The following is a 25,003-nucleotide window of genomic DNA, read 5'->3' on the forward strand; positions in this document are numbered from 1 at the left end:
GGGTGTTATTAGCCAATTTTTGCAATCACCAAAGAAGGTTCACTAAGAGGCAGACCTTTGCGTAGTCTTGGTCCGCCATAGTTGTCTAGACATCGCCTAGGCGTCTAGGCACCTTGGTCGTCTGGTTGGTGTCGCCTAGCTTTTGGACCCTCTCCACTGCCTTAGGTCGCCTAGACGTCATGACAACTATGTGGTCCACAGTGGAAGGCTCCAAGCTCTATAGCAATTTTTATGTAGGTAGAATGACCCAACTTGTCGAATCTTAAGGTACCTAAAGGGGGCTCCAGGGAAGGGGCTCATTTATCATCCTTGTCAGAATGTTGATTTGGTAAGGTTTTCTGATGCTGACTAGATTGGTGCTAATGGTGGTAGGAAGTTTACCACAGGTTATTGCACGTTTATTGGTGGCAATCTTGTCACATGGTGAAGCAAGAAGTAAACAATTGTGGCTAGATCCAGTGTTGAGGCTGAGTATAGAGCTATGACTCATACTATAACTGAGCTGGTATGGTTGAAGTCGCTACTTCAAGAGTTGGGTTTTCCATTACTCAACCTATGAAGATATTTTATGATAATCAAGTTGCTATCTACATTGCTAGCAACCCGATGTTTCATGAAAGAACCAAGCACATTGAAGTTAATTGTCATTTTGTGTGGAGTGCTATTATGCAAAAACTTACTGTTACTTGATTCATCTCTTCTGCCGATTAGCTTGGTGATATGTTTACCAAGCCTTTATTTGGTCCGGCTTTTCGGAAGGGCTGTTTAACAAGCTGGACATGGGTGACTTATGATTTAACTTGAGGGGGAGGGTTAATTTATGTAACCTATGTATCGTGGGGGTACATATTTTTGTATATACGTAAATAACACGATAAGGAGAATGTCGCCATCGTGTTATGTCTTCGCCAGTAAGTTTACTCAGTTAGTTGCTTTTATCTTTTGTTTCCTAGTTAGAACTGTACTTCAGCTAGGACTAGGGAAGTTTCTAGTTGTGTAATTGTTTTCTATTACAATACGATTATAGGGACTGCCAAAGATAATTGACTCTGCTCTATCTTTGGCAGTCTTGTGTTTCTCTTTCTTGCACCATCTTCTCTTCTTCTTCCTTTTGTTTTCTAGTCTTCAAGCTCTCATATTGACTGGTTATTGATCTATGTTCTGTTACAGTTATCACTTATCAGACTCAACCTAGGTCTTGAACCAATTTGACTGGTTAGAAGGTGAATGGGCTTGATTAAAACCTGGATATTTTGAGTGATCCTGAATTCAAGTTCACACCATGAAAGCTACATTTTTCTTATATATAAAAAAGGGTGGATCTGAAACTTGGCATTGATTCATGACCAACTAATGGTTCAAGTGTTCAACTAGTTCAATGTCCATGCCAGTCCAATTCCAATTACAAGCAGTGTCTTGTTCCCCATGGTGCCGAAGCTTAATGCCGAGAACATCTAAATTAAACAAGTGCACATCAAATTGGTTGAAACACTGATTGAAATAAGACACAGAAGAGCCTAAAAGTGTGTTAATGATGGTTAGCCATGTTTTTCTAGAAAGCTCAACAAATTTCATATCTTCCAATTAATAAAATGTACACTTCAGAAAATTAGTGAGAGAAACAGGAGTAAACAGTGGAGATGAAGACCAGTCCACATTACCTTGAAGGAGAAAAATCATTTGAATATAAACTACAAGGAATGTTATAGAAAGAAAGAACCAGAATAAGAATTGCTAAGATACCTGTTCCTCCTTCTCAAGCACTTCTTTCAATTGAGCCAACAACAACTGCTTTCGATTCTAAGCAAATTTAGATCATCAAACAAAAAGTTTAGCTCACTAAAAGATACCTGTGAATAGACAGAACCAAAAGAAGGTAGACTAGGAAATGTACTAAAACTTTGTGCGAGCAATACCTTCAAGCCATTGTTTTTAATGTCATTGTCCCTTTCACATGCCTAGAGTATCAAATAAAAAAAAACAACTGATTAATTTCAAAATCAGCAGCCATCTACTTTATGCACAATCTATTTTTAGTATAATGATGACCTCAACATCAAAGTCTGTGTCTTTCAGTCCTTCAGTTGCCAAAGGATTACTCCTACAAATAATTTCAAGCAATAAAAGAAATCAATTTAAAAAACAAATGGTGAATTCAAAATAAGTTATTTAAAGGAAGTAAAATGGGTGCAACCCCAACATGCTGTGATAGAAAGATACCACAAAGGTAATATTTTAGGTACCTGAGCTTAATCATAATAAAGAAGGAGAAATAGAGGATGGTGTTGTACAAATAATTAAAATAGGATGGATGAACTGGAGAGGTGCATTCAGAGTGTTATGTGATCGACAAATTTATTTAAAACTAAAAGAAAAATTTAATAGACAGCATCATACGACCGGCAATGATGTATGAAGCAGAATGTTGGGCACTAAAGAAACAACATTTAAATAAACTTAGTGTAACTGCGATGAGGATGTTGATGAATGAGTGGTAAAACTAGAAATGATACAATAAGGAAAAACAAATTAGAGCTAATAATCAAATGGTTTCAACTTTCAAGAAAGACAAGGAATTTTCAATCAGAAATTAGAACTAATAATCAAATAATCATTCATGCTCTTATTTCAAAGCAAATACCAACTGCGAATAGCATGGCAGGAATACAATAAAGAAAACTGCAACCATATCAATTATAATTTTTGGAAAATTTACGAAACACCCCTTAAAAATGGACCGATTTCCATTCAATTTTTGTTTTTCAATTCACAACTGTTTACATGTGGTAATTTGTAACGCCAATTTTGGGAGATGATAATAAAGACAACCTAAAAACCCTATATATTTCCATGTTTCCTCATTCTCACTTGGTTTCCACCACTCATCATATTTTTCATGCCTATGTGATATAAAAAACCATCCCATCTTCAACCATCATTCTTTTTCTTTCATATTCCTTGGTTTCCCATTTTTTCTCTACTCTCATATATAAACAGACTATTTCTTCCATTTGTAAGTAGAGTTTTGTTAATCCATTTTAACATCACCAGTCATTTTCAAGTATGATGCAACAATTGTTTCTTATTTAATTAATCATTAGTTTATTAAAATTGATGTGTGGATTAGTATCAAGTGAGAGGTACCGATCTGTATTAGGTTTTTTAGATTCCTATTCGGTTTAGAATAGTCGGTTTTGTGGTGCAAATCAAAATCAAACTGGGAAGAGAACCTATGAAATCAAAATCGAATCTTTTTTTTACGATGCAGTTCGGTTCAAACATAAATGGTTGGTTCCGTTTTTAGTATTCTATTTCGGTTCCATTTTGACACGTTTAACTGCTATAATTTTTTGTTGTGATAAAATTCACAATGGATTTTTTATGGGAAAAACCGTCAGTAAGGATAGAACGATTATTTTTTTTTGTATTTAGTTGTGTAAATAGCACCAATAAATTTAAGTTCTCTTGTAATCACTCCCAACATTTCAACATTTTTCCTCACTTGTAGTTTTGACATATTACCTACACATAGACAAACAAGTTAGTGAGAATAATAAAGGGACTTGGGCTCTGATACCATGTTAATTTCCATCCATAAATTTTAAATTAGTATAAGAAGTGACCAACAAGTAAACGAATGAACTAAAATCTCACTCCCTAACTAAGAATGTGCGGAAGCAATTTTTTTGATACCACGAGGGTTCAAAACAAAACCTTATGAAATTAGGTGGAGAGAGTTTCACAAGTATATAACGACACCACTGACCATTTTATAGGGTCCAACCTAAAACCTTAAGGCATTAGGTGGAGAAAGTTCCTTAAGTATATAATGGTTTTAACTTTCAAGAAAGACAAGGAATTTCCTATCAGAACTATTAGTTCAAACTTGCTCCACTAAAACGCTGACCCGTGTAGGTCTATTTCTGTTGTGGAAGAAGCACCCTGTTTGGATTTTGAGATACTTCCATTCGAAACTGATGTGACATTACTTTCAGTATCCATTTTAGTTGAATTTTTCTCGATTGGAGCAGTTGATTGAACTCTCAAGATATTATTATCCATATAAGAATCAGTAAGCAGCTTCATATGTTCAATTTCAAAAGCACCAAAATGATATTTCAGCTGTCAATCAAAAAACATATCAAGCCTAACGAACTAATAACACATAAAGAGAAAGGAAGGCACAGCAGAGACCATAAAAAAATTACAAGATTGTAAGTTGGGATTGAACTCCAGACATCTTGTTCCCAGCACAAGGTTGAAAGCTAGGATTGAACCCAAGATATTCATGTTTTCTGTCCAAGCCTATTGCACATGTAGAAAATAATAGTAGGGATAACGATCTATCGCTGCATTTCAGTTCCAGATCCGCCTGATACACTCCAACCATCACCCAAATGCAATCAGGTGTGGTCCAATCTAGATATATATTTCTTGATGTGGATTATGATAATGAGAAAGGAATTTGGATCCAAAACATTAACCACTGACCATCTCTTTCACTATTATATACAAACCGCTAGAAATTAGAAAGATAAGCAGCAAAAAGAACCATAAAACACCATCCTAGAAAACAATGTTGTGGATTACAAACAAGTCAAATATCCAAAAACATTCACAACTTCAGAAAATTGGTTCTGACAAATACAACAAATGATTTTTTTTTCCCTGATAGTCAACGACTTGAAAAGTAACTTACGACAATTGGTTGAAGAATAATTAATCAAATTGATCAGGCCATGTGTAAGAATTGGTGGATAGATGGTGGCTTTCTTGTACAAGACATATTATATTTAACAATATATAACTCCCCTCAAATATTATCAATCAAAAGCCATAAAATATGTGTTGGCAACCATGGAACCAACTAGTTGTCTGAATGTATTGGGTATCTCAGATAAATTGTTTATAAAATATTGATTACATGAGGGCTGATTGTATCCCTAATTGAAATTAAAAAATGTATCTGAAATATAGAAAAATGGTGATGACTACCAAAATGAATGCAATATTATGCATTTACAAGCTTACTTTATATTGTATTCTTCTCTTCATTCTGGACAAAGTTTGCTGTCTTTTCAAGTGGCACACCATTTACATCTTCATCCAGACCTTCCAAAAGTGGCACACCTTCAACCAGCTCATTCACTTTTTCACACAGACATAGTAAAAGTATATATGAGTATCAGAGAATTCAGGATCATGGTAAAATCAGTTTCAATATAGTAATACTTATAACCACAAAAAGTCCATACCTGTTGATTCAATTTCATGTAGAACAGTATCATTCTGATTTTCAGATGAATTAATCTCCATATTGGATTCTAGAAGTACTTTAATTAGCTTATACCCTCTCCGTCTGACAATGATTGCAAGGTCTTGCTTACAAAAATTTTACAAAACGAATCTTGAGAGAAATATAACTCAGAAAAAGAAAAGAGTTTTTAATGGTAAATGACAATGACTTGGCTTTCAAGAACTATACACAAATCAATGCACTGTTGGATTCCGGTTGTCATGAAATTGCTTTCAGCTATATACCATAGTACAAAGATTTATTTATTTTTTGGGATAAGTAACATGTTAGTGATATTTATAAAGATAAAAGTAAAATGTATTAGTAAACTCTTTAACTAGAGCATGATATTCTTCTAAGATAAGTTAGTTCAGTGGTGGGATGGGTATGTTGTCTCTCCTAATACAAAATTCATCTTATCTGCTTCATTTTTTATGGACAAAATGAATTATTCCATGTTTAAATGTAGACGCGGCAATTATTATGATCCAAATTGTTAATATTGGTCCTATAGGATCGTGGACCCGTATTGAACCTTCTCTTGCTCTTTGGCGATATATGTGTTAATCTCTTTTGACTGATTACTCACTCACACAAATCACATAAAACAAGGAACCAAACCATTTTATTTTATTTACTGGGACATTGCCATAAGTTAACAAGTAAGTGTACGAATGAAATAAATAGCGATCAGCCTAACTGAGTTTAATTTACACAATCCTTACTGAAACTAGTTAGTTTGGATCAGGCTAGTTCAGATTAGGTTGGGATTACAATATCATATGAAAAAGAAACTATGACACTCAAACCGCTTTGCATTCAACCCAATTTAACGATTTCTATTCAATTTTTATTTTTCAATTCACAACTGGTTACATGTGGTAATTTGTAACGCCAGTTTTGGGAGATGATAATGAAGACAACCTAAGCTTTTCAAACCCTATATATTCCCATGTTTCCTCATTCTCACTTGGTCTCCACCACTCATCATATTTTTCATGCCTATGTGATATAAAAAATCATCCCATCCTTAACCATCATTCTTTTCCTTTCATGTTCCTTGATTTTTCATTTTTTCTCTACTCTCATATGATAAACAAACTATTTCTTTCATTTGTAAGTAGAGTTTTGTTAATCCATTTTATCATCATCCGTCATTTTCAAGTATGATGCAACAATTATTTCTTATTTAATTAATCATTAGTTTATTAAAATTGATGTGTGGATTAGTATCAAGTGAGAGGTATTGGTCTGTATTAGGTTTTTTCGATTCTTATTTGGTTTAGAATAGTTGATTTTGTGGTGCAAATCAAAACCAAATTGGGAAGAGAACCTATGAATTAAAATCAAATTTTTTTTTTACGATGCAGTTCGGTTCAAACGTAAATGGTTGGTTCCGTTTTTAGTATTCTATTTTGGTTTCATTTTGACACGTTTAACTGCTATAATTTTTTGTTGTGGTATTCACAATGGATTTTTTATGGGAAAAATCGTCAGTAAGGATAGAGTGATTATTTTGTTTTGCACTTAGTTTTGTAAATACCACCAATAAATTTAAGTTCTCTTGTAATCACTCCCAACATTTCAACATTTTCCCTCACTTCTAGTTTTGACATATTACCTACACATGGACAGACAACTTAGTGAGGATAATAAAGGGACTTGAGCTCTGATATCATGTTAATTTTCATCCATAAATTTTAAATTAGTATAAGAAGTGACCAATAGGTAAACGAATGAACTAAAATCTCACTCCCTAACTAAGAATGTGCGGAAGTAATTTTTTTGATACCACGAGGATTCAAAACAAAATCTTATGAAATTAGGTGGAGAGAGTTCCACAAGTATATAACGACACCAATAACCATTTTGTAGGGTCCAACCTAAAACCTTAAGGCATTAGGTGGAGAAAGTTCCTTAAGTATCTAATGGTTTTAACTTTCAAGAAAAACAAGGAATTTCCTATCAGAACTATTAGTTCAAACTTGCTCCGCTAAAACACTGACCCGTGTAAGTCTGTTTCTGTTGTGGGAGAAGCACCCTGTTTGGATTTCAAGATACTTCCATTCAATACTGATGTGACATTACTTCCAGTATCCATTTTAGTTGAATTTTCCTCGATTGGAACAGTTGATTGAACTCCCAAGATGTTATTATCCATATGAGAATCAATAAGCAGCTCCATATCTTCAATTTCAAAAGCATCAAAATGATATTTCAGTTGTCAGTCCAAAAACATATCAAGCCAAACGAACTAATAACACATAAAGAGAAAGGAAGGCACAGCAGAGACCATAAAAAAATTATAAGGTTATAAGTTGGGATTGAACCCCAGACATCTTGTTCCCAGCATAAGGTTGAAAGCTGAGATTGAACCCAAGATATTCATGTTTTCTGTCCAAGCCTATTGCACATGTAGAAAATAATAGTAGGGATAACGATCTATCGCTGCATTTCAGTTCCAAATCCGCCTGATACACTCCAACCATCACCCAAATGCAATCAGGTGTGGTCCAATCTAGATATATATTTCTTGATGTGGATTATGATAATGAGAAAGGAATTCGGACCCAAAACATTAACCACTGACCATCTCTTTCACTATTATATAAAAACCGCTAGAAATTAGAAAGATAAGCAGCAAAAAGAACCATAAAACACCATCCTAGAAAACAATGTTGTGGATTACAAACTAGTTAAATATCCGAAAACATTCACAACTTCAGAAAACTAGTTCTGACAAATACAACAAATGATTTTTTTTCCTGATAGTCAACGACTTGAAAAGTAACTTACGACAATTGGTTGAAGAATAATTAATCAAATTGATCAGGCCATGTGTAAGAATTGGTGGATAGATAGTGGCTTTCTTGTACAAGACACATTATATTTAACAATATATAACTCCCCTCAAATATTATCAATCAAAAGTCATAAAATATGTGTTGACAACCATGGAACCAACTAGTTGTCTGAATATATTGGGTATCTCAGATAAATTGTTTATAAAATATTGATTACATGAGGGCTGATTGTTTCCCTGATTGAAACTAAAAATTGTATCCGAAATACAGAAAAATGGTGATGACTACCAAAATGAATGCAATATTAAGTATTTACAAGCTTACTTTCTATTGTATTCTTCTCTTCATTCTGGACAAAGTTTGCTGCCTTTTCAAGTGGCACACCATTTACATCTTCATCCAGACCTTCCAAAAGTGGCACACCTTCAGCCAGCTCATTCACTTTTTCACACAGACCTAGTAAAAGTATATATGGGTATCAGAGAATTCAGGATCATGGTAAAATCAGTTTCAATATAGTAATACTTATAACCACAAAAAGTCCATACATGTTGATTCAATTTCATGTAGAACAGTATCATTCCGATTTTCAGATGAACTAATCTCCATATTGGATTCTAGAAGTTCTTTAATTAGCTTATACCCTCTCCGTCTGACAATGTTTGCAAGGTCTTGCCTACAAAAATTGTACAAAACGAATCTTGAGAGAAATGCAACTCAGAAAAAGAAAAGAGTTTTTAATGGTAAATGGCAATGACTTGATTTTCAAGAACTATACACAAATCAATACACTGTTGGATTCTGGTTGTCATGAAATTGCTTTCAGCTACATACCATAGTACAAAGATTTATTTATTTTTTGGGATAAGTAACATGTTAGTGATATTTATAAAGATAAAAGTAAAATGTATTAGTAAACTCTCTAACTAGAGCATGATATTCTTCTAAGATAAGTCAGTTCAGTAGTGGGATGGATATGTTGTCTCTCCTAGTACAAGATTCATCTTATCTGCTTCATTTTTTATTGACAAAATGAATTATTCCATGTTTAAATGTAGACGGGACAATTATTGTGATCCAAATTGTTAATAGTGGTCCTATAGGATCGTGGACCCCTATTGAACCTTCTCTTGCTATTTGGCGATATATGTGTTAATCTCTTTTGACTGATTATTCACTCACACAAATCACATAAAACAATGAACCAAACCATTTTATTTTATTTACTGGGACATTGTCACAAGTTAACAAGTAAGGTGTAGGAATGAAATAAACAACGATCAACCTAATTGAGTTTAATTTACAGAATCCTTACTGAAATTGGTTAGTTTGGATCAGGCTAGTTCAGATTAGGGTAGGATTACAATATCATATGAAAAAAGCAACTATGGCACTCAAGCCATTTCTTCCAACACAAAGTTGTGTTCCCAAAAACTAAACATATTTTATTGTTTTTGTTTGGAATAGAAAAGGAACGAAATCTGAAGCTTTTTTATTTAAAAGAGATAGAATTACAAATTCGTTATCGTGTTTCATAACACTACTAAAATTAGAAATCCTTAAATGTGTTTCGATTTTAACCTTCCATGCTACGAAAGCTCATTAACGGACGGCACGTGACCTTCGGGAAGTCCAAAGATGGAAATAAACTCCCGAATGTTGTTGCAGAGTTCTGCATTGCTCTTTACCTTCTTTCTTGCCCTGCATCAACAACAAAATTGCAGAAAGCAAACAACAATAAGAACAAAGAAGAAGAAGATTGAAAAGAAAACGAGGAGTGAGAATCAAAACACAAAAACCTTGGTTTCTTTGCAGAAGAAGACAGGCTTCGACGAGTTTGCAGTTGAAGAACTGATTCATGTAGCTGGAGCGAAAGAGGACGATGAAAAGCAGAAAAGCTTGCCAAGTGACAAAGAGAAGCATTGAGTGAGGATTTACAGCATTGAAGGTTTTGAAAACTTCCAGCCAACAAGAATAACTTGAATTATACCTCGAAGAAGCACGTCGACGAGTTTGCAGTTGCAGAAATTTATGCACCTGGAGCGACAGAGGACGAACAACATATTGCTTACGAGTTGCAGATTTGCAGATTTCAGTCTTCGCACTTGGAATTTCATGTAGATGACGAAAATTGGGACAAATGAAAGCAGAGAAGAGACTTGCAAATAACCGAAAAATCTCCATTAGAGTTGCAGACAATTTTGGCTGTTGGACTTCGCTCGGACAAAATATTTTTTTGTAATAAAGCTGCGCGCGTTGTGTTCTTTATAAAGAACTGAGTTTAAGTTCTTTCAGCCAAAAAAAAAAAAAAATGGTTATTTCTAAATGGCCAAACTTATAGTTGCCCCCCTGAATTTTTACTAATTCCACGTACACCCCTACTTTCCAAACTAAGTACCACTATAGTCCCTGCCGTTAGACAGAGACCTTATAACATAACGGATCCCAGTTTTTTAACTTCGATGGACCATTCTGCCCCTGGATAGGATAAAATGACCAAAATGACCTTACCCGAAAAAGAAAAAAAAAAAAAAAAAACCTGCAACTCATCTTCCCCAAATCGTTTAAGGTTTGGGGAAGAAGAGTTTTTGAATCAGAAACAAGGTGGCAGAGGTGTCTTTTCACATGGGGAGGAGATAGAAAGACTCATGGGAGTGCTAGCGTAGGCCACACTCCCGGACAGAGATCATTTTCCCAAAAATATAATCTTCAGTCTATTAAAGATTATTGGGGAAAGTTTTTATACACGGCTGTGTAATCTGTGTATGTCAGAGGGTGGGAGTTTCAAGGCATTAATTAATGGGTGGGGGTTTATGACTTTTCCAACTCTTTGTGAGAGGGGACACAACCGTGCATGCTTACACGGCCGTGTATGAAAACTTCCCTCAAGATTATTTATCAAGTTTTTTTTTTTAGGTAAAAAATATTTTTTAAGAATGATTAGTTTTGGACTTATTTCATTTTTTCATAATGCATATAGGGACACAAAATTGGCAATATAAATGGCCAGAGTCAATCAAGGCTGAGCTGGGTTAGGTTGAGCCTGAAAGGTTGGGCTGGGGCTGGGCCTGGGCTGAGTTAAGAGACCTTAAGGTTGGATTGGGATTTTTAAAAACCCAGCCCATCCTAACCCATTTACACCCCCTATGTATCGACCTATTGAAACTCAATTTAAGGTACTAATGACATTGCGTGTTTAGCATCCAAAAGGGGTGGGATTTTTCATTTCATTAGATGAAATAAAAGTTTATCATTATGGAGTGTGTTGTGAACAAGAAAGTTTTCCTTCACCCATGGTGAAAGAGGTTTTCATTCTACGATACCCATCATTATCACGTGATGGGTGTCAAAAAATAAGGGGAAGAAGGTATTTCAGACATTCAACTAAGTATGGGGAGTAATAATGACCCTAGGATTTTGGGTGAAGCTTTCACCATGGGTGTGGGAAAACTTTCTCTTATACTTATAATATAGCATATATTTTGGTATTTTCATTCATTGTATGGATACAATGTAATGCCCAAGATGAGGTCTGAGCCGTGGTGTGTGTTGTGTATATCCGCCATTCCACGGTCCTAAAAATTGCTTAACCTTTTGGGATTGGTGTGTGGTTTGTGATTACACTTTCATCAAAAAAAAAAAAAAAGGATGAGGTCCGAGCCATTAGATCTTAGGATAGGGCTTGGGTTGGGCAAGCCATTAGTACAAGTTCTTTTATAATAAAACCAACTCTTAGAATTGAGTCCGGATCAGCTAAATTGAGTCCGGATCAGATACCCCTGGAATTTTTTTCCCATGCGGTTCCCTAACCGGTGCGGTTCCCTAGTGCCTCTCACAAGAGGAAGGTGGACCCCACCCGGGCAGAGTGTTCGGTCAGGTGCCCCGGGTGGATCCCACCCCCCTCTTGTGAGAGGAACTAGGGAACCGTACCGGTCAAGAAACCGTAGGTGATAACGATTCCCTACCCTTGGGGTAGCATACTAGCATATAACACTCCACCTTATCTCTTCTTGTGACATTTGTCCACTAACAAACGGAAGGAAACGGAGCAAGTGAAGCATGGTTAGTAATTTTTTCAGAATTTTTTTTTAATATTTCCCACTAACATGAGTCGTGTCCAATACGTTACACATCTCACCTCATTTCCTGCACACACATTCTCTCTTTCTCTCCTCTTCCCCTCTCCTCTCCAGCTCTTCGAGATTAAACTAAGCATTCTTCTATCTGCAGAACGGAGACTTGCAACCAGTCTCTCTTTTCTTCCCCTCTCCCGAAATGGGACCAAACAACTTTCTTTTCTTCGGTTCTTCAATTTACAGAACCATTGCTGCAACTAGTTTCATGGTTTCTCCCTGACGGAGAGATACAGATGGAGAGAGGATGAGCCATCATCACCAATCAGTTGTCGCACATGATGGTGGTACAACCGAGTTGCCATGGTGGTGAGAATCGACAGTCGAGTTGAACTTTTGGTTACTAATGTGATTAGGCAAACACATGAGACTTCGTTTATGATATAATACAGTAATATAAATCTATAGTTCAAGAACTTCATTTTAAGAGGATCTTGTACAAATCAAAGGCCAAATTCTTCTTCTCCGGGTTTTGGATTCCAAATTCAATAATATTCTTCTTATTATCTTATTCGAATGATACTAATTACCCCACTTACCATTGCAAGAAATTTATGATTCTTATGATGGACAATTGGGCACAATCCAAATTCCAACCTAACTTGAAATCTTTGAGGTTGGATTGATGACTCAAGTTTCCCATCCCGAGCAGAAGCTAATACCAGTATATGGCTTTGTTGTATTAATGAATGAGAAGGGGTCTATTAATATTGTTTTTGGATTACTATGTATTAGCACTGCTGTGGCACCCAATAAAACTCATTGAATCGTTTATGGAGTTCCTAGTTTTAATATGGGACATGATTGAAAGAAATTTCTTACATCCTCCAATGTTTCTACCCAGAAATTGTGTTGGCATAGGCATTAGAGAGGGACTTCTTCAGATACCAGAGGGTAATGGACCATGGTCACACTATTCCATACTAAAGAGCCCTTCTTATTTAAAGTTGATCTGCTCAGGAGAGAAGAGTTGGGGAAATACCTAGTTTTCAAAACCTTAGCCCACAATTCATATGGCCGAGTGAGAAGCCTCCATAATATGCTAGCCTAGGAAGAATAGTAGTATTATGAACAACGCTCTTCCTTAAATCCCAGCCCTCTGCTAAACTTTGGTTGACACAAACACCCCAAGAAGTTAAAGACCTACTGGATCTACGTCCATCCGATAACCCCTTCCAAAATCTAGCATTTATAGAATTCAATTGATTGCAAAACATCATTGGGCATCTTTTGTTGTGTTGGCTTAGCTGTTGATAAAAACAACTATTTTTATCATCCAAGAATGTGAAATTGACCTAGAAAGCATTCCAAGAATGCATACCAAATGGAGCTTCAAGAATGCATACCAACCACAGACTAGTACTGGTTTGACCTGTATGTGATCAAACTCGAGGTGGGACAACTGGATAGGAGCCAGTAGAAGATCTGGAACTTGTATTCTGAGGTCAACAAATAATCTCACTATGTAGATGGAGTTAAAAGAGGGGAAAGACTAAAGAGTGGATGTATTAAAAGGCAATTTGGTCAATGGAATTTGAAACATTGAATAACTAAACACCTGAACCAAATGACAGAGGTATCAAACTTCATTCATGGGAAATTACACCACCAAAATAACATTAACAACTAAGAAGTAAACACATCTAAGATCACAAGTGCAACAGGAGCCCTGCAACTGCTAAAAAAAGAGTGGGTCATCATCTGCTCTCATGGTTGGTGGCTACAGATCTGGCTCTGAAGCAGTTCCAAAATCCAGACCCCAATGTTGATATATATGGTAAACCCTAGAGGATGCTATGCAATGTTATTGGCAATGTATTTAAACAAGACTAGGACTCGAGGACATTTGGATCGGAGGTCATCAGTCACCCTCAACCATCCAACTACCCAATCTGACGGTCCCAATCTGGAAATTTAGGCATAAACCCAGGATAGGTGGTCCAAAAAGTCTAAACACCCAATCAATGGTCTTGGGAAACACTGTTATTGGCAACAATGCAGCCCAACATACAATTTAAAATGAAGCAAATTCCAAATGCCTCCCATGTACCTCGCTTGAGAAAAAAAAAATACAGTTCCATCTTTAGCTAAGGATTGAAGCAATAACATATCCATAAACAAGTTGAGCCTAAACTCTTGAATTGAAACCCTAAGAAGATTACAATACTTCACGAATACAATTCCTCAGTACATTCTGTTTATCAAAATTCTAAATATTGCCATTATCAATGAGAAAACCAGACTTAAATGATCAGCCTGGTTTTGTAGGTTAAATGCTGTTATGGTATAGGTATCCTTCATCTTCAATCAGTCTCTATAAATAAAAGCAGATGCTCTTACTGGCCAGAGAGGAAATTACACGATTATCTAATCATAGAGTCCTTCTTCATGCCATATATCAACTAAAAAATCTACCATCTCCTGCATAAATCAACAAACAAATGATTAAGTACAGGACCACTATGCTCAAAATACAACGAAAAAAACAAGGTGCTTAATAACTTACAGACAATGGGATTGGCTGGGGAAAAGGCTCATTAGTCGAGAGTAGTTCGTCATAAGTAGTTGACCAGCTACAAGACAGTTACTTTGCTCGAATCAGCACAGGGGATGCAACAGAAACAAAAGAGGTATATAGAGTTTGAAAACTAGATTTATAAATGAAACAAATCAGGATCTAAAACCAGTGCCTGCAAAGTAGAAGAGAGAGAGAACGATGGGAGAAGAAAATAAGAGAATTGTTGAACCACGAGAGATTCAAATTATATAACTATCCTGGCTATCAACCTTTATTTATAATAGCAAACCAAATAGACTCTAGTAGGAGTATAAATTGGACAAGACTAAGACTTAATTACAAAGGAATAAGGAAACTAAAAGAGAAAGAGACATCAACATATCTATACTCTAAAACTCAACATAACTCACGATAGGGACACTCCCCCTATTGTGAGTAACCTTTAAAACAAGTATAGATATTAACCGCAGGACCAGTCTTGTACATATATAGCAGTCGTAGATGCTAGTGAAAGCTTCATGTTCGTAACAATACAACCTCAAGCACACCAATCATCATCAACAATGGTAGAGCAAAATCTTCATGTCGAATAAATGTAGCCAACAACAAACAAAATATGCGGTAGAGAACACCAACCGCAGCCAAAATATCATAGCAGCAACAACATCATAAGCAAGTTGCAAAGAAGGCTAGTATGTAGTAATCTTCACAAAGAAGACAGATAAAAGTTCAAATATCGATACACTTATGAGCCCCAAATAGAGATCACAAAGAAAATTGCAGTATAGATGGCTACAAACCAGTTAAAAGTACAATATAGGTTACTGGGAACCAAGTAACAACATAAGGTTACTGGGAACCAAGTAACAATATAAGGTTGCTAGGAACCAAGTAACAATATAAGGTTGCTGGGAACCAAGTAGCAGCATCAGGTTACTATGAACCAGACACGAAGGTTGTTGTGAACCAAACAACATAAAGTTGTTGCTGAATACCACAAATAACTATTTTCATAGCTAAAATTGTTGATGAGGAAACGAGTAGATGGCACGAAGAAAATAATAATAATCTTTAGTTGATGACTTGAGTAGATAATAACAATAATCTTTAATTTAGAGCAATAAAGAATAAAGAATAATTCACCATCATATGGCAGCAATAACCAGCATAACATAAATCCCACAATCAAGAGCAGCCGCTTTAATAATAAATAAGAAAAAAGAGCTTCTTCTTCAACCTCACTTTTAAAACAGCAACAGCGGAAGACCCTAACTCGGTTCAGGTGAGAGAAGTCTCTCATTGGAACTCGATTTGATCTGAAATTGCAAGCGAATGTTACTGACTTTAACTCCTATCTATTCCAACCAACAAACACCCATAATAGCAAGTGATTGCATGGTGCTTAGTAGCTGAAATCGGACCTAGCAGAGGTCAAGGAATCGGAGCTGATGTTTTCTGCAAATCTCACAACAAAGAAGGATTGCGTGGGATAATTTATAGGGTTTGAACCGCCTAGATATAGGCTTACTTCGACCCAAATCTTAGGCTGATTGGGCTTTTACCACCAGGGAGTACTAATGATTCATTCCCAACCCTGAGATGCTGTGAATCACATGGACAAGACATGCAGAGCAGGAAAATAGTTGCAGAAATTTATTCAGCAAGAGTGGTTCAAGTATGAAGGAACTCCAACGAACCTTCCCTCTTCTCAGACTTACAGATTTTTTTTCTTCTTCATCTTCTTCATTGCTCTAATACCATGAAACAAATCAGGATCTGAAACCAGTACCTGTAAAGTAGAGAGAGAGAGAGAGAGAGAGCAATGGAAGAAGAAGGGAAGAGAATTGTTGAACTACGATAGATTCAACTTGTATATCTAACGTGGTTATCATCTTTTATTTATAATAGCAAACCAGACAAGACTCCTAGTAGGAGTATACATTGGACAAGGCTAAGACTGCTTAAGAGTAATTACAAAGGAATAAGGAAACTAAAAGAGACATAAATATACCTAAACCCTACAACTCAACACAAATCACAATAGGGATACTCCCCTTATCATAAGTAGGGGTGTCAATAAAGCCCGGCTGGCCCGAACCCGCCCGAACCCGCCCCGAACCGGCCCGGCCCGACCCGATTTTTTGACCCCGAGGGCGGGTTTGGGTTTAGTTATAGTCGACCTGCAGAGGTCGGGTCGGGTCGGTTTAGATCCTCCAGCCCACCGGCCCGACCCGACCTGTATTAATTATAGGTATATAATATTACATATATATATATATATATATTATATACTTAATATAAGTATTTTCTTGACAAAAAAAAAAAAAACGAAGAGAATTGTACATAGATAACTACTAGCTTTGTCATCATCATGAAGTGGAACCCAAAAAGAGTAGATCATCTACTATTTTGATCAGACCATAAAAAGAGTCACTAACATGATTGTTATTTAGTTGTAGCCCCTATAAGCTTCAGGCCTATTAAGGGGACATCGTACAATGAGAGAGAGTTTATACACACGCCATTTTTTCAACATATTTATTAGCGTCCCATAGGTTGAGATCCTATGTTACAAAAACATGTTCTAATGAGACACGTGGACGGTGCCATAAATCAGAAACGACCCGCCCGGCGTGTCGGTCGGGTTGAGAGTTCTTGACACTAGGTCGGGTCGGTCGGGTCGAGTTAAGGCCTCTAGGTGGGTCGGTTTAGGCAGTTCCCAACCCGACCCATTGACACCCTAATCATAAGTAACATTTAACTGAAAGACATAAATATACCTAACCCCTACAACTCAATATAACTTACGATAGAGACACTCCCCCTAATGTGAGTAACCTTTAACAATAAATAACTACGTTTTGCAGTAAAAGTGCATGGTAACTCTGGCATGTCTTCGTTGGTTCCTACGAAAAATTATTAGCCAAAATGTTTCAAAAACTACTCTTGAACAGGTTTTTAAAAAAATATTTCATTTACAAAGACAACTACTTCAGCTGAATCAGTAAAAAAGTTCAGCACAGAGCTTGAGCAAGACCTACCATTTCTTTGGAATCACCTATTGCCAGGCAGAGAGCAATATCACAATCGATCGTGGATCACCCAAAATAATGAGAAGGGCTATCTAATCCATGCTAGGCGTGCTTCATTTCAAGTGTGCATGTGTGTATACAAGCATTTAAGTATCGGTATCTGTTATCGTATCGGAGGGGTGATATTAAGAGACGCAAGATACACATAGAAATGTCAAGATATGCATGAATGTGCTTATGATATATATAAAATACAATTTTGAAGTATAATAAATTAGGAGCCTGAAAAATACCTAAATAGCTTTTGGGAATAAGACAAAAAGCAATTAAAAGGTGTCAAGTTCTAAATACACCTATAGAGGTTCATTTAGATGGTCCCTCTTCATGTATTGGTATGTCTTTCTTTTCTTTTTTGGGGGGCAAAGGTTCATGAGCCACCATGGTATCCTACAACAACCCATTACAAAGAATAATTAATTATTTTTTTAAGAAAAGAGAATAAATAAATAACAAATTCTCTGTCAAGAGCGTAGAAAACCCCGACAATTAAAGATACTATTCCCTTTTTGTTTTTCCTTGTGTTGGCTGAACTACTGGGGTGAAGAGTTTAAGGGGCTGGTGGTCCAAGCACAATTTTGTACTGGATGTTGTATGACCTAATATATATGGAGGAATATGACCTATATTTTGCACAAAAAGTGCATAATTTTGGCATGATAATATTAGTTTCTATGAAAAATTGTTAGCCAAAATGTTTCAGAAACTACTGTCAGACAGGTTCCTAAAAAATTCATTTACAAAGAGAACTAATTCAACACTTCAACTGAATCAGTAAAAAAGGTCAGTACAAAGCTTGAGCAAAACCTACCATTTCTTTGGAATAACCACTCACCTAATGCCAGGCTGAGATCAATATCAAAATGATCGTGGATCACCCAAAAAGTGAGAAGGGCTATCTAATCCATGCTAGGCGTGCTTCATTTTATGTATACCTTGTTTACTACCATTTCACCTAAAAATTCAAACTACTAGGGAAGGGCAACGTCAATGCATACATCAACAATCCCCCAACACATGTGTGCCGTAGTACTTTGCACGTGAGGAGAAGAAACATTGGGAAAACTCTTCCAATGCACTTCCGAGGAGTCGAATACTCGACCTCCCTGCTCTGATACCATGTTCGCTATCGTTTCACCCAAAAGCTCAAAGTGTTAGGGAAGGGCAGTGTCACTGTATACATCAACATATGTGTGTGAAAGTCTCCCACTACCGCAAGGTCTGGGAGGGGCAAATGTATGCAACATTATCCCTAGCTTCGTAGGAAAGGTTGTTTCCAAGTTTTGAATATATAAAAAATCTTGTTATAACCAAGGTTGGTGAAAAAGTTGTAACCTTACTTTTTTGCCCTTTTAGTATAAAACATTTTTTCAATGAGGATAAATCCAATCATTTCACATGCCTACTCGAAAAGTGTGTAGCTTTTAATAATGAAATAATGACAAGTCACTTTCAAATTATTTTGAAAAAACCTTTTTTACCCCTATGTTAATTTTTGGGAATGTGACAATGTAAAGAATTTAGTAATCTGCTCACCAGTGACACAGACTGAGGATATAATGATGGAACCAGAGAAGAAGGATGATAAACCAGTTCAGCAGTAGAACAGGGCGGCCAGTATATCTACCGCTGGATAATTACTCACAGTAGGAACAACCCTCCTATTGTGAGAACACCCAATTACCCATACCATAAACTACACCAATAGGTCCAATAGGCGTCCACAACCCTATAGGACAACACCTAAACAGGGAATAAGACAAGGGACAATCAAAAGAAGATTACAACTTCTCACTTCACCATTTTGGTGACAACAAGATGAACCCTATATGTATATATTTATAGAGAGAATAGACACTCGTAGCTTAATCCTCTTTCGTAGGAGAAGTAATGGGATGGACCTAAAAGGCAGGAACTAGTGAAGGTCTAAGAAAAGTTGGTATTAACATTGAGGTGAAAAATGTAGAACTGAATAATCTGGGGAGTCAAAAAGAAGAAAGATTGGTATTAGTATTGAGGTCATGAGGTGAGAATCTGCTGAACTGAATAGAGTAAAATTGAAGATCTATGAAGGATTCTTTATGGACTGGTTGGGACAGATGGGTGGAGTGGGTGGGCTACTGAGTATATTACTTGGAGAAGACATGTTCCTTGATTCAAGAAACCCATCTATTAGGGCTCTAGAGGTGGCAGTGTGATGATTGGGCAGAGTTGAGTAACGTTTTGACAGATCATACCACTGGAGGCAGAGATCAGTGAATTCCTTTGCTAATGATTCAGCTAAAGGTGGAATGTTGAGAAGCATATGTAGGATAGAGCCTAAAATGCGGTGATGCTTTATGTAAGGGATCTCAAGCCTGTATCATTATTCATTAGTTGTATGCCAGTATCAGGTTTTGTTAGTTCTCATCATTTTCAATAAATTTTTGTTCTATTTTAAAAAAGTTTTGATGGATTGAAAGATCTCAAAGAGTTCGATGGTGGCTCAAAAAATAAAATAAGTGGATGAGAAGAAAAAGAAGGGATTCTAGGACCTTCTTTGCCATGCATCACCATTGCTGTGAGTAGGTATCTCTTACATAGCTGCCAAGGAGTCACCTACTCGGCCCCCTAGCAACCTAGGTCGCCTAGGCGGGCACTTTGGTCACATTATTGGTGTTGCCTTGCATCCAGGCCCCCTCCAATGCCTCGGGTCCCTAGACACTGACAACTCTGATCTTCTAGGTGTTCCACCAGTAAGAAGTGTTCAGTTACAGCCTTGGCTATTCCCATATCCCTTTGCTGAAAAAGGTATTCCACTGTTCCACCTTTAGTTTAGTGTGTATCAAACTGATTTTGAGGACGCATTAATCACTTAGAAGAGAGGTACAAAGAGAAGAATAAGAAGAAAAAACATAAGAAAACAAATTAGCTCGAGAAGGGAAAACAGAGCATTGCTCAGGTGGCCTAGTTCTATCCAACTAGGACTGTTAACACTCCAATCAGCATAGAACGTGTCATTTTTTATCCCAGCAGCTATCCAAGTTCAAATCAAAGTTAACCAGCCAATCAAGAGGAGTTTTATCCAGTTCAAATTCATCCATAGTACCACACCACCATCACGGCGCCACCCACACCTGCAACTTTTGATTTCTTCTTTCAATCTGAGTTGCAGCTGTCCAGATTCAAACTACTAGTGTCGCTTTGGCCTATATGATGAATTGATGATCCAAATCAAAAGCAAGCTCAGCATAGCAGGATTGCGACTTCAGTTCCCCCACTTTCCAGCTTCAGAATTTTGGTTTTGCTTTAATTTAGCTACTTTCATACTTAAATTAGGATTATTCGGCCAGTATTAGAGTTGGTAATTAGAGTACTAGATTGTCCTTAACAACTAGTTTGAATTCTAGTAGGACTTCCTAGTTTTTGAGTTCTATACGAGTGACACGGTAATTCTATTAGGAATTAACTAGTTTTTGAGCTCTATATAAGAGTACTGTGGATTCTAGAACACCTAAAGGCTAGGGTTAACAAACCAACAGAAAATTCCAGAATAACAGGATAAAAGCAACAAACCAGAATTATGAGAAGTTAAATATAAGATGGTCAGCAAGTCTGATCTAGTCACATCTTAACCAAATTGGGATGAAATTCAATGGTCAGACTTCAAATTATGGAGGCTTCCTGCTATGATTAGGAAAGTGAAATTCCAGACTGAGAAAAGAAATCGATGGGCAGAAATAGAATTTAATTAGTGATCTAAAATAATGAATAAGCAGTGAACAGTACTCAGATCTATAATTAAAAGTTTTAGTCTTAGAATCTCAGGTTTAAAGAGGTTGAATAGCAAAATGTTTTCTTGAAATTCGATTTTGGAGACGATAAGAGAAAAGGGTCGGAGTACTGATCGGATGGAGATAGAAAATATCTGTTTCGTATTTTGGGAGAGAGGAGAGAGAAAGTATATGGGGAGAAGAGAGCCCAGCCACACAAGGCGATTTCCAAACTAATCCATTCATTCCAATTCAATCGTTAGCGGGGTTCCAAGCTTAAAAAAAACATAGAAATAGACTACAACCTAATGTTGACTTCCTGACAAGTAACAAGACTAAAAGCCTTTAAAAAGTAAGAAAAGACTATCAAAATCTAAAAATCTACTAGTGGACCCCATACAATCTTATCCATCACGTAATCCCGTGTACCTTTTTAAATCCCAACTTTTGGGCTTATAAAAGAAGCCCATAACAATATAAAACACAAAAATAACAAGCCCAAGGCCCATAGAATCCAACCAAAGGTTAAATTAAAGTATTTTAATTTTTGGATTAATAAAAGAAGCCCATAACAATATAAAACACAAAAATAACAAGCCCAATGCCCATAGAACCCAACCAAAGGTTAAATTAAAGTATTTTAATTTTTAGGCTTATAAAAGAAGCCCATAATAATATAAAACACAAAAATAACAAGCCCAAGGCCCGTAGAACCCAACCAAAGGTTAAATTAAAGTATTTTGAGGTTCAATTGACCCGATTGGACACCCTTAACTGCATCAATTCCCCCGGTATTGAAAAAAAGTCGCCCTCGTGTTTTATAGAAGGGGAGAATCAAACACCACTCGATTTGCATCCACGATCGTCGACTTTGATGGTATGATTATCCAATGCACCGCACGACAATATTAAAAAATGATCGGCTTCCTCACATTCAAGATCTGTGGAAGAAGAAGGAAATCAAAAGTCTCGATCTCTATGAATTGTGTTTCCTCAATTGGAATCATCTCTTGATGTTCATCAGGTTCTTCTGCTGTTCGATCTTCTTCCACTTGTGATTCGTTTTCTGAAGCTTTCTTCATGCTCAATACATTATCGCATAGATGTTTTAGTATTATCAGCAAAATTTCAAATACCAATAGGAGATTCAACAATCCATCTTAAAATTTCTTCATACGTCTCTCCATGCGAAGTTGAAGAGCAAGAAAATCATAATCGATCATCGTCGGGAATAAAGAATTTCAGATCTGACACCAAATAATGTGGATTCTAGAACACCTAAAGGCTAAGGTTAAGAAACCAACAGAAAAATTCCAGAATAACAGGGTAAAAGGAGAAAACCTGAATTATAAAGTTAAACATCAGATGGTCGGCAAGTCTGATCTAGTCAAATTTCAGGTCGAGTGGTCTATTTGTCAGGGTGGACATCTTAACCAAATTGGAAATCCCAGACTGAGAATAGAAATCGATGGGCAGAAGTTGGATCTTCAAATAGAATTTAATTAAGGATCTAAAGTAATGAATAAAGCAGTGAACAGTACTCAGATCTAAAATTAAAAGATGGGAAGAGTGTTTTATCCAGAAGCATGGTCCTTGTGACAGCACGGGGCCAATGGTATTCACACACAGAAGCATCAACAGAGGCGGGATTTCCACCTGACAATGGGTGCGGGGCGGCCATTTTGCCTCATCCTGTGTCTGGGCGTAGGAAGCACGCTCCAAGAACAGAGTTCTTTTTCCCTTAAAAGATTTAGTCTTAGAATCTCAAGCTTTGAGAAATTGAATAGCTCAAGGATTCTTGAAATTCGATCTGGGTTTTGATATCAAAACTGATTTAAATCCTTAAGAGCCAAAACAGTAGATTGATGGCAGTAATGGCAGGGAGTTAATGACAAATCAATGCTGTAGCTGAATAATAAAGAATCAATTCTGTAATTGATCATGCAATAAGTACAAATTGAAGTTAAGAAATTATAGCAAACAGAATTAATAGGAAAGAGAGAAACAGACATGCGCAGGATTAAAAAAGAATACTATACTGACCTGAGTAATTGAGAAGAGAAGATAAGAAAAAGGATAATGAGAACAGATCGCATGGAGAGAGAAGAGATATGTTTCGTATTTTGGGAGAGAAGAGAGAGAAATAAAAACGTGGTAGAAAACCAGGAGCCCTTCAGATGAGAGACTCCCTTTAGAAGACTTAATTCGAAGTGAGAATTCAAGCAAAGGATTCTAATTCAATGCCCCACCGAATGCAGTCCATAGCAGCTGCATCGATCAACAACTGACATAGATTTAAATCACTGAAAGTATAGCTAACGGTACCTACAGGTTCAGACCTCCCAATAATGGAGGACTTGGGAATTGAAAAAAGGCACTTCCATCCCAAATCTGAAGAAGATGAAACAATATGACACAAGGGAGATCAAGTTGAAGAAATTAGTACTCGCGGTGGGACAAAACTCAGACTTGAGTTTTGATTTGAAGAGCTCCTATGTTCCAAGGTCATGGAATAGGGTTTTGCAAACAAGATCACACAGGGGAGTGCAGTAATAATTCTTCTGGCATTACGACCTTATCACAACGATGTTGTTCATAGATCAAATTATTTCATGGATTGGAATTCACTTGACTGTCAACGGCTTCATTGTGTGTGCTCGAGATTGAAAGGAAAAAGGGAGAGAGCGATCTACACCGGCCTTTTTGGGCTGCTGTTAACGCTAGGACAGAAAGGGGTAGGAATTTTACACCGGCCACGCAGGCTCTCATAGAACTCAACTATTCAATTCATTCTCAAAATTTGTTTTTCCAATGTTGAGTATATATAAATAGGAAAAAAAAATAAGAAAGAAATAAAGACTCCTATTCAAACTCTAAAAGCTAAAATGGGATGGAACTCTACCACTATGTAACATACCCAAAATAAAAGAATGCAAGAAATAAAATAAATAAATAAACTACTAATATCCTACAAGACCTAAGAGCCAAATTGGAGCCGGTTCTCGGTCTGGGTTCCCAAACATACATATTCGAGTGCTTATGCATTATGCTTAGTTTTGCACTGAGGATGCATTTTATTTACCTTTCATGCCAATTCAACTTTATGGGTTCAATTGGTAAGGATGGATTCTATAGTTAAATCTAGGTAGCATTAGGAGCAGAAGACAAAGGAGGACGGTAGGTGCATCAGGTTGGCAGCCGACATTGTTAGAACTTCAGCCAAAAACTTTTGCATGGATCCTAGAATTTTATATTTGCACCCTTACGCTAAGGCATCCTTGCAAGTGACACACTGCACTATAAACTGGGTGTAATGGATAGTGAGCAAAGATTAGCTAGGGCATCCCCTATAAGTGGCACACTGTTTTAACGCTCAATTAGGGTGAACTAGGATTCTTGCACAATGGACAA

General features: G+C 36.6%; 1 protein-coding gene and 1 long non-coding RNA gene across 4 annotated transcripts in view; both read right to left on the reverse strand.

Annotated features, from left to right (window-relative positions):
- Positions 1-8,482: 8,482 nt before the first annotated feature.
- LOC122653742 lies at positions 8,483-9,720 on the reverse strand. The gene is made up of 3 exons (XR_006331848.1): positions 9,682-9,720; positions 8,649-8,776; positions 8,483-8,541 (listed from the first exon to the last, which is right to left on the reverse strand). It is a non-coding gene; the product is annotated as an uncharacterized LOC122653742 (long non-coding RNA).
- A 4,571-nt stretch (positions 9,721-14,291) lies between these two features.
- LOC122656761 overlaps positions 14,292-25,003 on the reverse strand; it is a 57,278-nt gene continuing 46,566 nt past the window's right edge. For all 3 annotated transcript variants that reach the window (XM_043851401.1, XM_043851399.1, XM_043851403.1), the window contains exons 4-5: positions 14,740-14,806; positions 14,292-14,654 (exon numbers count right to left, since the gene is read on the reverse strand). In XM_043851401.1, coding sequence (XP_043707336.1) covers positions 14,601-14,654; positions 14,740-14,806 — 121 coding nt within the window. In that variant the 3' untranslated portion in view covers positions 14,292-14,600. The remainder of the gene's footprint in view (positions 14,655-14,739; positions 14,807-25,003) is intronic.

This window comes from Telopea speciosissima, chromosome 3, assembly GCF_018873765.1.
Source record: "Telopea speciosissima isolate NSW1024214 ecotype Mountain lineage chromosome 3, Tspe_v1, whole genome shotgun sequence".
In the NCBI taxonomy this organism is placed as follows: Eukaryota; Viridiplantae; Streptophyta; class Magnoliopsida; order Proteales; family Proteaceae; genus Telopea; species Telopea speciosissima.